Source organism: Betta splendens, chromosome 2, assembly GCF_900634795.4.
Source record: "Betta splendens chromosome 2, fBetSpl5.4, whole genome shotgun sequence".
Classification (NCBI taxonomy): Eukaryota; Metazoa; Chordata; class Actinopteri; order Anabantiformes; family Osphronemidae; genus Betta; species Betta splendens.
In genome coordinates, this window is record NC_040882.2 from 26,378,969 (window position 1) to 26,393,852 (window position 14,884).

The 14,884-nt window shown below is 47.6% G+C and overlaps 1 protein-coding gene and 1 long non-coding RNA gene across 2 annotated transcripts; both read right to left on the minus strand.

Moving 5' to 3' along the window:
- Positions 1-2,793: 2,793 nt before the first annotated feature.
- Positions 2,794-5,083, minus strand: LOC114869670 (uncharacterized). Its single transcript, XR_003788192.3, has 5 exons — positions 4,791-5,083; positions 4,489-4,599; positions 3,889-4,407; positions 3,277-3,341; positions 2,794-3,078 (listed from the first exon to the last, which is right to left on the minus strand). It is a non-coding gene; the product is annotated as an uncharacterized LOC114869670 (long non-coding RNA).
- A 717-nt stretch (positions 5,084-5,800) lies between these two features.
- On the minus strand, positions 5,801-14,760 carry LOC114867847 (FHF complex subunit HOOK interacting protein 1A-like). Its single transcript, XM_029170932.3, has 18 exons — positions 14,495-14,760; positions 13,268-13,319; positions 12,401-12,632; positions 11,574-11,769; positions 11,276-11,497; positions 10,952-11,114; positions 10,768-10,879; positions 9,800-9,901; positions 9,586-9,642; positions 9,413-9,499; positions 9,174-9,341; positions 9,001-9,080; positions 8,739-8,908; positions 8,556-8,667; positions 7,248-8,476; positions 6,995-7,176; positions 6,801-6,921; positions 5,801-6,678 (listed from the first exon to the last, which is right to left on the minus strand). Exons 3-18 carry the CDS (start codon positions 12,503-12,505, stop codon positions 6,446-6,448), a joined length of 3,339 nt encoding a protein of 1,112 aa, XP_029026765.1. The 5' UTR covers positions 12,506-12,632; positions 13,268-13,319; positions 14,495-14,760; the 3' UTR covers positions 5,801-6,445.
- Between the last annotated feature and the right edge of the window lie 124 nt (positions 14,761-14,884).

Consider the following 14,884-nt stretch of genomic DNA (forward strand, 5'->3'; position numbering starts at 1 on the left):
AAAGTGCATGGTGACTGGTGGTTCAGGTACCTGAGGAGGGAAGGGACATCCAGCCTTCTGTGCTGTTAAATATGTCTTCAGTATAGTCCTCATAATCATCATACAGATTTAGTAGATATTCTTCCGGAGTCCCATATCCTCTGCATATCATTAGTGTGGCAGCTGTAGTAAAATAAACAGATAAATGAATTAAGTCCAGTAAAATATTAAATTAGCTTGAATCCTGTTTATGTGCGATATGAAGAGTTAATAAAAGGTGAAAAAGGCCAGAAGCAGATGAGTGAAAGTGTCACAACTGCGCTCTCACGCACACAGAACCCATGGTTCACAGACAATGCACTCAGATTGAGGACAGCGTGCTTCACACGCCAACGAGGCCTCAACTACACTTCACCTGCTCCAGTCAGAACCTGCAGATCAGGAGCCCTCACAGGGAGAGCCTGGTCCCTGGCTCAACTACTGTACGAGAGGAGGGGTCGGACTAAAGTGGACCCAAGACCCACTCACACTTAAACAATACTTTAATACAGAAGAAAACACAAGGTTGAACAAGAACCACAACCTCACAGAAACATACTGTAGAACCACCCAGAACAGTGTGACGGTCCACCAATGAGACATGAGGGAGGGAACCTTAAATACACAGAACACAGGTGGAGGAACCCTACAGTAAATACACAGCACACAGGTGGAGGAACCTTAAATACACAGAACACAGGTGGAGGAACCCTACAGTAAATACACAGCACACAGGTGGAGGAACCTAAATACACAGAACACATGTGGAGGAACCTTAAAGTAAATACACAGCACACAAGTGGAGGAACATTAAATATAAAGAACACAGGTGAAGGAACCTTAAATACACAGAACACAGGTGAAGGAACCTTAAATACACAGCACACAGGTGGAGGAACCTTAAATACACAGAACACAGGTGGAGGAACCCTACAGTAAATACACAGAACACAGGTGGAGGAACCCTACAGTAAATACACAGCACACAGGTGGAGGAACCTTAAAAACACACAACACAGGTGGAGGAACCTTAAATACACGTTTCCTTCTTTTTCACTTCCTGTTTTATTTTGCTGCCGCTTCTGGTGTTTTTGCCTTCGTCGCCTCGTCACATGATCCACCAGCTGTCATTAATTAGTAATGAACTCATTCATTTAAGCACCAGCGTTCACTCCGTCCAGGTGCCAGATGTTGCGTGACCTCTTTCCAGCGCTTCCTCCTGATGTTCACACCTCCTGCCTTGTTTTCACAGCTTTGCCTGTTTTATACTGTACACGTTACTGACGCTTGTACCTTTGCCTGTTTGTTACACGTTACTGACGCTTGTACCTTTGCCTGTTTCATACACGTTACTGACGCTTGTACCTTTGCCTGTTTATACTGTACACGTTACTGACGCTTGTACCTTTGCCTGTTTGTACACGTTACTGACGCTTGTACCTTTGCCTGTTTGTTACACGTTACTGACGCTTGTACCTTTGCCTGTTTCATACACGTTACTGACGCTTGTACCTTTGCCTGTTTGTTACACGTTACTGACGCTTGTACCTTTGCCTGTTTGTTACACGTTACTGACGCTTGTACCTTTGCCTGTTTGTTACACGTTACTGACGCTTGTACCTTTGCCTGTTTTATACTGTACACGTTACTGACGCTTGTACCTTTGCCTGTTTCTTACACGTTACTGACGCTTGTACCTTTGCCTGTTCATACTGTACACGTTACTGACGCTTTTGCTTTTAGGCCCATGTTTCTTGCTTCTTGTCGGAGCCTCTGTCCGTGTTTGACCCGGCCACGACCAAGACGCCTGTGACCAAATATCCCTTCGCTGTGTATGTGGGTCCGCTACGTGGCTCAGCCTAACAGAACAAACCCATCTGACAGGGAGAGGAAGAGCTGGATGTGTTCAGCTCTCAGTTTGAAGTCACGCCGACACAGCAGTCGACTTCTCCATATTTTTGAGCCTGAAGTGACTTCAGCCTCTTCAGGATTCTGCTGCCAAGAAAGAAAGGGCGGTACGATTCTGGTTGACTTACCAACGTGGAGCAGGAGCAGAGACACCTTCATCATCGTCACCATCGCCGCCTGCTGATGTGTTTCCTGAGCCTGTGACTCTCGGCTGGAGGCTTCTGTCTCCTCAGGTCTGTCTGCTGAGCAGCACAGAAGAAGCTCTCACCTCTTCCTCTTCCTGTTTCATCTGTCGTCTCGGTCCCAGTCGGGTCTCACCACTGACCGGCCTCCATAGTTAACTCCAACCAGACCTCATCGGCCTCTCAGCTACTGGGACTGATCTGTCCTCCTGTCTTCCAGCTCTGGTGATCTTTGTACTGGATTCATGGAGCCACAGTAACAAACCAGTATCAACCTTCAGTAAAGGATGGGCCTTTTCCAAGGAACCACATACTGTAGTCTGTTTCTGTGGTCTGATGACACATCATCATAGAAAATGTTCTTAACTCCATTTAGACTCAGCGCTTCCTTTTTTGATCTCTCTTCCTCTTTTGCTTCTGTTCCTCTACTTTCAAATAGTACAGTCTAGATTTTGATCATTCTATCTATTGACTCCTTCCCTTCTTTATTTGTCTGCAGTCATTCACTGACAGCAGTCAAATATCAGACAACAAACAAAATGAAGTGTTTCTCTGAGTTTTGTACAAAAAGTATAATAACTAAAAGTTGCACATATTCAGTGAATTTAATAACTGGAAGTTACTTATAAGTCAAATCATAATCATTCACTTCATCATGTGGTGGATTTAATGGTAAAATAAGGATTCACACACATGTTTGCTTCTTCACAGTTTATTTTTACTGGTAACTACAGAGATGTCATGAGTTTGTACGAGTATGTGAGTGTGCAGATTTTATTGAAGGTTCAATCAAACCTTTTACTCGTTCAACTTTAAAGTTTAATCAGAGCTTTAATTTGTGGATACGGTGACGTTTCAGATTTTGTCTTCTTGGTGACACCACTACGTTTGTTGTAATTAATATGCCACGCGCAGATGGCCGTAGTGACGTAGAGCAGCCTGTAGCTGATAATGCTGTTGTCCGTGGCAGCTGAAACAGAGCAAGAGAATCAGACACTCATCTGAAGGTCACATCACCATCATGTTAAACTGTTTATCTGTGTGATTTTAAGTATCGATCTCACGTTCAATTTAACGAATCAGCTACTGTAGCCAAACCGAGACTACGAAGAGTGGAATAGTTTGATTTAACAGTGTGGATATAAAGAGGAGGCTGAGGTTTCTGTACCTGAGGAGGAGCACGAGCCGTGATCTGAGGGATCTGTGGGGTTGTGGTTGTGGTATCCATCACCACTGCCAGGCAATGAATCAGCATCATATACAGGGAGATAAGAAAACGTAAATGGTTAATGCCTGTGTTACTGTGTTAAGATATAACCTGAGCAGAACCGACTGGTATCATGTGCAAACGTAAAACAGAATAAAATACAGCCGATCACTTTTTCTTTTGCATTCATAGAAACATTATTTATAAATGTATAGTTTGATTTTGAAGTTTGCTAAATGAGGAACTTACAGGGTTTCAGTGTGATCAGTAGCTAATTCTGCGGTAAATCACTTCTGAAAACTCAGCATTAATACAGTAACGGAACCTATCTGCAGACTGGATGAGGTTACCTTCACCTTCGTAACAGCAGCATCTCTGGACAACATGAGTGCCACAGCTACAAGCACAGCTTTTCTTCAAACACATGTATGCACACAGTTATGATTCTGTTGGTTTTTGTAACTGGTTGAGCTTTAAAATTAAAAACGTGACCCAGTCAGATGTTTCCACATCTACAGACTCAACACAGACCTGCTTATTAAAACGCAGTAAACTCTTCTTCCACCGACTTACCAGCAGCACCGATGAGCACATGAACCCTGGTCATGGCCTCCAGCTCCTGCCTCTCTGTGATCTCCTCCAACCACCGTTCTGTCGTCTGTCACAGCGTCTGAGCTCACGTCACAGAACAGGAACTGTTTAACCACATCCAGAGCAAACTGTCACATCAGCAGCACGCTGCTTCTGGTGTTGTATTATTAAAAGCAGGCTACTATTATAGTGGACACTGGTTGATTGAAGAACTATTTAATGACAACACGCTGACATGTGACAGACAGTGAAGAGGTTGATTTTGACTATGACAAACAGGAAACTAAATAAATAAAACATTAGTTACAGCTGAACAGAGCACGACCTTCATACATTCTTTATTCTGGTGCTTTTACTGCACATGTCGGTCTATTAAAGATAAACAGAGTCTGTTGAGAGCCGGGTCGGTCTCAGGTGGGTCCAAATCCAAACAGCCCGACGAGTCGATCATTCTTCATGCAAATATCCATGTGAGCAGAGAACACAGAAAAACGAGTCCATCTGCAGATAAGAGAACGCAGAACGCACTCATGAAACGAACATGAAACGCGTGAAGTCTGGGTCAGAGACTGAGGAGGTCACCTGAGTCCAACGCTGAGCTGCCTCCATCAGACGCTGGGGATTCCCCGCTGCCGTCCGGAAAGTCATCGTCTTCTACGTCCACGTCAGCTGTTGCTGAAACGAGTGCAACTCCTGGAAACAGTGACATGAAGACACTTTCATTAAAAACAGACATAAATTATAGTGAAGTCTCCAACAGCAGCAGCAGAAGAAGGTTTAACCCGTGTCCACGTCGGTGCTAATGTTACAGCATAGTAGCGACTGCGTCAGGGACCAATTCACAGAAAACCAACCACAGTTTCAGCTTGTTTCCACTGACTCACCAACAGCCCACAGCAGCAGACAGACCGTCACCAGCGCCATCACCTTCTCCTCCTTTTCTCTCCTGTAAGGTTCGAAACACAACTTCAAAGTGTTGGTGCTCCTGTCACCTAAGTGGTTGTGCGTCTGTACTGTCCTCACGATACAAAGCAACAAAACCACAGAGGCAGAGCATCACAGCAGCAGCCTCCGCTCGCACGTTCACAGTAGCATCACTAATGCTGACATGTGACTGACAGGTAGCTCTCTGCAGGGGCGGAGCTTCAGGAGGTGCGCTGTGATTGCCCCGTTTGAATGCGTGTCCAGTCTGATTGGTCGGACTGAGTAACGCTCTGCTGAGCAAAGACCAGGTTCAGTTTAAATGTTCGGCTTCTTGAACTGTGTCTTAGAGCGCTGTCACAGAAACAGAACGTCAGGAACTTTAGCGCTGCTGTGGCTTTTACTTTGTCGCCTACTTCCTGTCCGGCCTGTCTCTCTTCCCCAGCTGTCGATGGCCTGATTCTCTTGTAGGACGGTGAGTAATGTTCTTGTTACGTTCCATGTTTATGGCTCTGGGTTCTGCTCCTCGCTCTCATGGACTCTGTCGGCTGCTGCCTCTTCCTGTCTGAACGTGTGCCCTCTTCAGGTGTGGAGCATCAACTGCACCATGCACTAGTGTTAATGAAGACTAAACAAATATCAGTGAACCTTCTATTGGTTCCTTTTGCATTGTTAGCAGGAATAAATCCTCCTTCCTCCTCCTTCCTCCACAGCAAAGCAAAACTAAAAGACCATAATGACAAAAGGTTTTTAATCAGGGAAATAAAAAATTCTAATTGGTGAATTAACAAAGGAAAACACAATAATAGAAACTGGAAAAGACCAGTAATTACTTTTCATATTTTCTTATGAAATCAAAGTATTTTATTTGTTTTTATTGCACAAATCTCAGTCAGTTAAATTAAGGCTTTGACCTCATTCTGGTTGTAAAATCAGGAATACTCAATTGGGTCAAGAGAGACAAAGTCACTGATTCTTTTTTTTTTTTTTTTACGAAATAAAATTTCAGTCTGGTACAAAAAGTTACCGAGCATTAACGGATGCAGTAGTGTAAGTAAAGCAACCGCAGATGGAGCAGGTCATGATGGGATGCAGATTCATGTTCAGTTACTTTAAAGGCCTCCGTTAAATCAACCTGCTATAAAGTCATTATTGTGTTCAGACTCATGAGCAGCAGCTACTTTCTACTTTTCTTCTTAGTTTTAAAACCATTCAAAATTGGAAAAGTACTAATAACAACAAACATTATGGCAGTAGTATTCCATCAACAATAAAGCAAGGAACAGACATTTTCTGCTGCTTTTTGAAAATATAAATATGTTACATCTGACATCTGCCTTAAACACATGTAGCACAGATGAGACAGGCTCATTCACGCGTCCTGAACATTTATAGAAACTGAAATTAATTATGTGCAAAATGTTCAAAAACAGTGTAGAAATGTATTTTTGTTCTGATCCCAAAAATATACAGTAATTCAAACATAAACACCTTTCAAAGTCACACTGGGAAAATAAGAACATTTCAAGTACTGCCAGGATCATATTTACACAGTTTAGTTTCAATTTAAATAGTTTACAGACATGGTTTGGGCCTCTAAACATCACACCTGCTGCTCCTACTCCTCCACGCCACAGTCCAGAGTGATGCTGTGCTCCTGGGCGATGGCGGCCAGCTCCTTGAGGAACTCAGCGAACAGGACGATGGCGAACACTCGGCTCTTGGCCTGTGGGGGAATGGGAGGGCAGGACGGCAAGACGCTAAACGGAGGCAGCGCCAGAGCGGTTCTGATGGAGCCGTTCGGACGGGACGCGTCCAGAATGGTGCCGCCGCCCTGCGACTGGAGGCACTCTGAAAACAGGATCAGTTGCTGGGGTCAGGGAGTGGGTGCCTCCAGTCCACCGCCAGGTGTGTCGTGAATATGGAATCTATTGGAGAGACTGCACAAAGCAGCTCACTGGGTTTCCGCTTACCTCTGAACTTGCTGTCCTGGTCTTTGGCCAGTAGGAACCTCCAGGCCTGGGTGATGAGGGCAGGATAGTCCGGTCTGGCTGCCACGTAGCTCTCGATCTGCGAGTGAACGGACACCAGCACCTGTGGAGACATTCAGAGCGCGTTCACAGCTCACGCCCGGCTCAGCTGATGAACCTACACGTGAGGACTTTACCTGATACAGCGTGCGCACGTTGGGCTGGAGCTGGGTTGTGTCTGTGTTGAGCAGGAAGGATCTCAGCAGAGGCTGCGGGTACGACGCCAGCTGAGCCAGGATGCCTGTGATAAGCAGGTTTGCGGCAATTGAGTTCTCCAGAAGGTTCTCGAGCCGCGATAGGAGGACACTGATGAAGGGACCTGCGCACAGTGGGAGGCTGCAGGTTAGTGGTTAGTGGAGCAGATATAACCTGGAGCTGTTCTCCACCCACCTGTAAACGGAAGCCCTCCCTCACAGCTGCTCCTCTCTTCTTCCAACTCGTCCTCCTCTTCCTCCTCCATCACCACCTCCTCGTCTCCATTGACCCACGTAGACTCTTGGTCCGGCTCCACCTGTTCAGTCTCTAGTTGTTGCCTCAGAACTCTGACTCGCCTCCTGAACGCACTGACGTCATCGAGGAAGTTGTCACAGTCTGGATCCACCCCCACAGACGACATGAGTTCATGGTACTGGGACAGGAAGTCAGTGGAGTTGGTGACTTTGATCTGGGGCAGTTTTGGAGATTCAGTGATGGTTGGAGGCTCAGAGATGTCACACGTCTCAGAGTGAGCTCTGCAAGAAGCATTTAAGGAATGTGGTGTGTTTTCATTCGCAGGCGTTGGCTGTTGCGTTGGAGAAATACTGTCACTATGTGCTTCAAAGTCATGGTTTGGCTCATCGTCTTCAACACCATCCTCACATTCGTCGATGATATACTTCTTCATGTCAAATCCGTTGATGAGAAAAGGACGTGCCGTGGTTTTCTCATCTTCCGAATCCTCCTTTCCACAGTTCTCGCTCCTTATTATCACTTCCTTCACAAGATCCTCACTCCTCCTTCTTTCTTCTTTCCCTCCATCCTCGCTTCTCCTCCTTTTTGACATAATGCTATTAACTGTCTCTATCACAGTCCGACCTGTTAATGTTGTTGTGGACATTCGATCATTTGTGAAAGTCCCTCGGCTCCGTCCATTCGCTGACATCATTCTATCCAAAATGGCAGCCTTCGAGTCTTTCTTAGCGATTAGATCGTAGACCAGAACGTCGTCCTGAAACTCTGATTCCTCCACATACGATCCATGCACCAGCTTAGTTGCAGTGCGTCTCATCTCTTGGATGTGTCGAGGGGGTAAAGAGGAAGGAACACCTCCATTTGCCAGGGCTGTGCTTGTAACTCCTGGCAAAGATGCGTCTTCATCCGCAAAGATGTCGTCCCACTCCAGCTCCATGGCGGAGCTTATCCGTCCAGCCTGGTGGCCTGTGGAGCAGGTGTCTGTGGAGGATGGGGTTGGGGACAGGGCCAAGGGGGGAGGGGAGGTGAGCAGAGAGCAGATAGAGTCACTCTTCCCCCGCTGCACCAGTTCCTCCTCGTCTTCAAAGTCGTCCCCCGGCGTGTCCGATCGGTATTCATCAGATGGAGGATCGATCCCGTCATACGGAGCCGACCAGCGCCGACAGGCCCTGCAGTAAGGCGAGCAGAACCATCAGAACTGAACCTTTCCTAAGCACAGTGCATTGGCCTGAAGTAAAGCCCTCTAACCTGCAGGAGTTGCAAATGGCCTGACGTGCATCCCAGAGGTAGTGAAGGTAGTTCACATCCATGAGGAAGTCTGAAGCTTGACAGTAACCTACGCTGTCTGATATGGACAAATCTAACAAAGACAACCTGGGTTCGTTGGTGCAGCAAACGTCGTGTGTCCATGTGTCTGCAGCTAATACTGACCAGCTCTGGGCCACTGGATGTGCTCAGAGTGTGAGTTGATGTTGTGGAGGTACACGGGGCACCAGGACGGCATGAGGAGCAGGAAGGAGGCAGCGCCGGAGGAGGAGCAGTCCCTCTGCTTTAAGGACAAGCGCTGCTTCCTGCTCAGGTGACTGCAGGAAATCAAGTACCTGAGGACACAGACACACCTGGGATGAGTCCTGTCTTGGCCTGGTGCTACTGTAGCAAGCTGTAAGCAAAGCACCAAATGGCCCCAGCTCACCTGAAGACCAGCTGCAGCATCACGTCTTCACAGAAGAGCCCGATCAGAGTCCTGAACAAAGCCAGCGACACTGTTCCCAGCTGACAGACACACCCACAAAGAACAGGCCGCCTGGTAAGAATGACAGAGCCAGAAGCACCAGGCTGTCTGCTGGTGTACTGTACAAGCTGTACCTGGAAGGGTGTGTTGACTCTGCTGACCAGCGTGTCCAGGATGTGCACGTTGTCGTGCGTGTGCAGCAGGATGAACGAAAGGAAGGTCTGCAGCAGAGCAGGCTCGGAGACGGAGCGGAGGAACAGGTCCAGGTAGGCGGTGGTGGTCATCACCTCCTCCAACGTCAGCTGCACACACGCACATATGAATGTAAAGTCAGACCATTAAAACAGAACCAGCGCAGTCTGCTTGTTTTCACCTTGTGCAGAGCAGGAGCCACGACCGGCACCAGGAAGCCGTTGTAGATGTAACCTAACAGCTGACACCGAATGGACGGGTGAGCAACCTGCGAGGCAGAGACAAACCCTGAGGCTGACGAACGCTTCCTTGAATCAGCTCGGACTGTTTTGGGTGTGTATCTGGATACGTTACCTTGGTCACAGCACCACAGAACTCCAGCGAGTGCAGGAAGTGGACCAGAGCTGGAACCTGTGGAACCAAACGTCAGCTCGAACATGTCTTCTTGTGTCTGTTTACTCTGCTTTGAGTATTTTATTGGCATCTTCTCAAACACATTTATACCAGGTTATGACTGTATTTAGTCTCATTTACACAAATGACTGCCACGTTTATCATGAGGATCTACCTGCTGCCAGTCGGCCTGGTCCAGACAGTGCCATTCCTCGCTGTAAACCTGCAGCCTGGCTGGAAGAGACGAGTACAAACCGGACAGGCCTGTGGCCAACACCTGGAGGCACACGGGCGCCGATGGTGAGTCTGCTGCTCATACAGTAGTTCACTCATGCAGGTACATGTACATGAGGCTACGGGGAGCAGCTGGTTGGCTTAGAGTCGCATGAAGCTCAGAGTCAACATCTGGCCTGACTCCTGCAGCTGCACGTTTATCCTGAATTCTCACTTCAATTTTGACTTAGTTACGGGAGCTACAGCTACAGGCACAATGACAACGAAGAAGGAGAACAAAAGTCCCACCATGAACAGAAATAAACAAGCACATCCATGTAAACATGTTCATACAGCTGCAGCCTTGTTACCAATCAAGCAAGTGTCCAATGGCGGCCGCCGTACTAATCCTCTGTGCACGGGCCAATCTCCTTCTGCAGCACTAATCTGCTCTTTACATAAAGATTGGGGTCAGAGTGTGGTCACATGGGCTTAAGTATAACACACACACACACACAGGTGGCACATGCTGACGTGTTCCAGTTCACGTAGGCACTTTAGGCTTGATTTAGGAAATATTACTACCTTATATCCATTAAATCACACTTTGACAGGAGGCTGGAAGACACGACAGGTCTGACAGAGGTTCAACTGATATGGACCCAGCTTTGGCCTCATTTGAAACACGCAGCAGAAACAAGCAGGAGCGAATCATGGAACTAGTATCTGTGAGCTGTTCTAAGAATGAATCCTTGCTGTCTTTATCAGACACACAGCGTCCATGAAGTTCATGGAAAGTCGCAGTTATGCAGCGTGAAACATCTACACAGAGATAAAGATTCACACCACGTGTTCTGAATTTGTGGTTGCGGTTCTCCAGCCTTGACTCCACTGCGCGTCCTGTGTTTGTGTCCATGTGTGAGCACTCACGGGACAGAAGTATGTGTTCTCTGCGATGTGATGAGCAACTCGAGGCTCAGAGGCCGACAGGGACATGATGAGCAGGAGAGCGTCTCTGGCCTGTTGACCCACCGAGCCCTGTCTGAGAGAGAGGTTCATTGACCTGAGCATCGCAGAAACCGTTGGAACACCTCCCTCCTGTCAGCGCGCCTACCTGTGGGTGAACGGGATGAGCAGGGAGAACAGCAGGAAGTTGGCCGCTCCCTGGTCTTCACTCGTGTGGAAGAACAGCTCCAGCACCGACGGGTCTTTGACCAGAGCCACACAGAGCTGGTTGAGCAGCAGGACCAGCTCCGCCTCCACCACCCCGCCAGCGCCTGGGGACGGACACGTACCGTTAAATAACGCCTCCGGCACAAGAAGCCTCCCTGGATACGGATTCTAAACCAATTACGTGTGACCAGACAGCTCAACCAATGGGATTAGAATAGTGTTGACTTCATTAGCAGAGGCGAGACCATGGACTCGCTTCACCCACCGGTTCCAGCTCCAGCGCAGGAGGCCAACAGCATCATGAGCGGCCGGAGAACAGGTTTATGATGCAGGAGAGGCTGCTTGGCCTGAGACAGAAGCATCTGGTACATCCTGAGCTGCTCCAGCTTCATGTCCTCAGTGAACTGTCTCCTCAGGCTCCACAGAAACAGCCTCTCCATCACGCCCTCCAGAACCACAAACTCCAGAATAGGACCCATCGCTCCCCCTGTGACCAGGCAGGAACCAGGTCAGACACCAAACACGATGCACGGGCCGTGGTTCTGCAGTCGCTGCTCCCCTACCTTGACCTGCCTCCTCCTCCATCAGCAGGAACAGCATGTGCTCCACGTAGTTCTGCACGGCGCTGGCCTCGTCCGCTGGGATGGGCCCGGGCCGTAGGGCTGCCGAGCTGCTGCTGCTGCTGACGTGAGCGGACAGGAAGCTCAGAGCACTGGAGCTGCTGCGACCCGGCTCGTGTTTCTCCAGGATCTTCACCACCTGCAGAACCGAGCATGGAGGTTTCTCATCTCCACCTCGATGGTCTGATCTCACACAACCTCTAACCCTAACTAACCCACTAACACTAATAAAGGCCTGAATGTGGGGATGGAAAAACATTTCTAGTTTGCTCCAATTGAGTTTGTATTTATTATTAAGTGTGGATGTTTGTGCTAATTTTGTACGTTTTAGTTGTCAAAGCTTTCACTGCTACTGTATGAAACAGCCTGGAAGCTGAACTGTAGACAGTGACAGATGAATGGAGGAGCAGTGTGTAATCTACTGTCTGGACTTGTGTTAACCTCTGACCTTGGCAACAGACAAGGACCACACACGCACACACACACGCACGCACGCACGCACGCACGCACGCACACACACACACACACACACACACACACACACACACACACACACACACACACACACACAGCGTGCCCATAGGCTTTCTTGGCGTCTGTAGAGAGGTTTGTTCTGAATGGATCCAGTGTTTAAAGGTCTGGGTCAGTAATGCTCACACACACACAACCACACACTGATGACGGACTAAAGACATCCAGGCTCAGCAGTGGAACTGCCACAGCAAACCAATGCTAAGCCAGCCCATAGGAAGCGTGGAGGAGCTCGGTACCTGGGCCCAGTGGTTCTTAAACACGATCATGCAGGTTTCTGGGTCCACTCCTCTCAACGTCAACGACTTCTTGCGGTTTCCCCCGACCATCACCGAGGCCATCATGTCTCCTGGCCGTCAGGGGGCTACAGCGCCCCAGCTCAGCGTGTGGCGTGGCGGCACCAGGACGCATTAGCTGGCTCGCTGACCCGGGATCAGGCTCTCCCCATGGGCCCTGCAGGCAGCCGGTGGCCTGAGGGAGGGCACGGATTAGCATAATTCTTATTTACTTCATTATAGCTCTAATTATTGTGTAAGTGGTTAGAGATACAGCGTGTAGATCAGCAACCATGGCAGACCTCCAGGAGCTCAACCACTGCTGTTCATCTGTATGATTCTCTGATGTCTAATTATTTTGCTCCCAGTTTGTTAGATTTATTTCATTCAAAACATGAAAAAGATCCTGCTGAGCTGAAGGACGCACCAGGATGATCCACGGCAGTGAGTGTTATTTTCAGCCACATACGGCTCCACAGAGTAGAGCCGTACCTGCTACAGTAGGTCTGAGTTAAGAAAGCCCTGAATCATCAATAAATCCAGATCTTTATGTAACGTGCCTTATTGGCATGAAGGCGTCTGAACATTAGATTCTGTTTCTAATGTTGAAAAGCAACTCTCCTTTCCTCTTCATCTCTATGTTTGTATATGACTTACACTCTCTGTCCAAATATTAGCACCAGCCACTGCCGAGAGGAAGCGAGGGTCGTCAGCGGCAACAAGGAAACAGGAAGAATTGGAAAGGCATGGAGTCCCACCCTGGGCGTTCCAGGACATTCCATGAATTCCCAAGGAAAGCTCTCAAAGAACTGTCCCATACAGTAAACGTACCTCTGTGCTGCTGCTGGGACGTCATGGATGAGCTAGTGTGATTCCTGTCGACCTGAGGGAGAGAGAGACAGAGATCGGTTGAAAGGTTGTAAACTGTCTCTCCCACTTTCCCACACAAAGCTTATAAATCCATCCTGAACCATCTGGGCCTCTAATCTGTGAGTGTCCACAGCAGTTATGGTCCAATGTCTTGTTCTCATCAAGTACAGTGTGTGTGTGTGTGTGTGTGTGTGTGTGTGTGTGTGTGTGTGTGTGTGTGTGTGTGTGTGTGTGTGTGTGTGTGTGTCTGTGTGTGTCTGTGTGAGTGAGAGAGAGGAGTAATCCGTGATGAGACCATGATGTTTAATCCCTCGCCGCCGCTGTGAGTGTCTGAGTCTGTCCTCGTTCAGACGGTCACATGCCATCACACAAACCAGGGATTTTAATACAGTATTTCAGGCCTTTAGCTGATTAGAATGTGATAGTAAAGCACCTTGTGTCTGTGCCTTGTTCAAGGGCACTTCAACTGCACAGTGTGAGCCTGACGCAGAGCTGCAGCCGTCGTTGACAGGACGGCCGCTCTAATGAGCTCACACCTGTACATGTCTCATAAACCTGCAGGCTGTGTATGTATGCAAACCATGTTGCTGTGTTTGGATACAGTGTGTTTGAGCAGGAGAGGAGAACTTTCACCTAATCCTCTTACGGTGCACTGTGAAACGTGTGAGGAGGTTTTATTTAGAGGCCCGTGTTCACCTCTTTCAGCTGACTCTGAGCCCACCACTACCACCACTACACACGGAGCTCAGTCTTTCTAACGTTGTTATATACATTATGTCACATAAATATAATAGATTACATTAAACGTTTCATCCTATTAATTCAAATAGATGCTTTTTATGACTTCAACAATGTTTTGCATGTTTATTATTCTGTCCCCTATTTTATTGCTGCCTATTATGTCTCTAATTCAGTTTAACAGAAGCTTCTTTACCAGTAGGACTTCTTATAATATCTTGTATTCGCTTAGTTATTAATTATTTTTAGCACCTTTCTGTGATCCATTGTTGACTTGAATCTTCCCTGCACGCTGAATTTATTTATTTTTCCCTACAGGTGTAAGCAGCTGTAACTTTAAACATACACTATTATACTGTTAAATACATTCTACTTGGTATTTTACATTTTTCATATTATTCCACACACTTTACAGATTAACCTGCACCTGTAGAGTTTACTGGGACTTACCTTGGCTGCTCAGCACAGTCTTGAAACTGTTACTGTTCCTTCAAAAGCATCCGCCTCAGTCTGAAAAAGTGAATAAATCCCACGATTTGCTGCGGTGATTGAGGAGGTTTACTGTTTTAAATACAGACCGGCCCGTTTCTGACAGCTGCTCCCTTGGAGGTTTAAGCGGCTCAGCTGCCAATCACTCTGCCGCCGGCGTCCTAAGATGTGACCCCGCCCACCGCGTAACAAACAACCCCGCCTAAAAGGTCACAAGCCACGCCCATTGGAAAATGTAATAATTTAAACAACAATAAAAGAAGAGGAAGAAGAAAAATAGAACAATCTAAAAGTTAAGTTATAGTGTGGAAAATAGCAATAAAGTACTTACAGATCACCAGGATCTCAGCC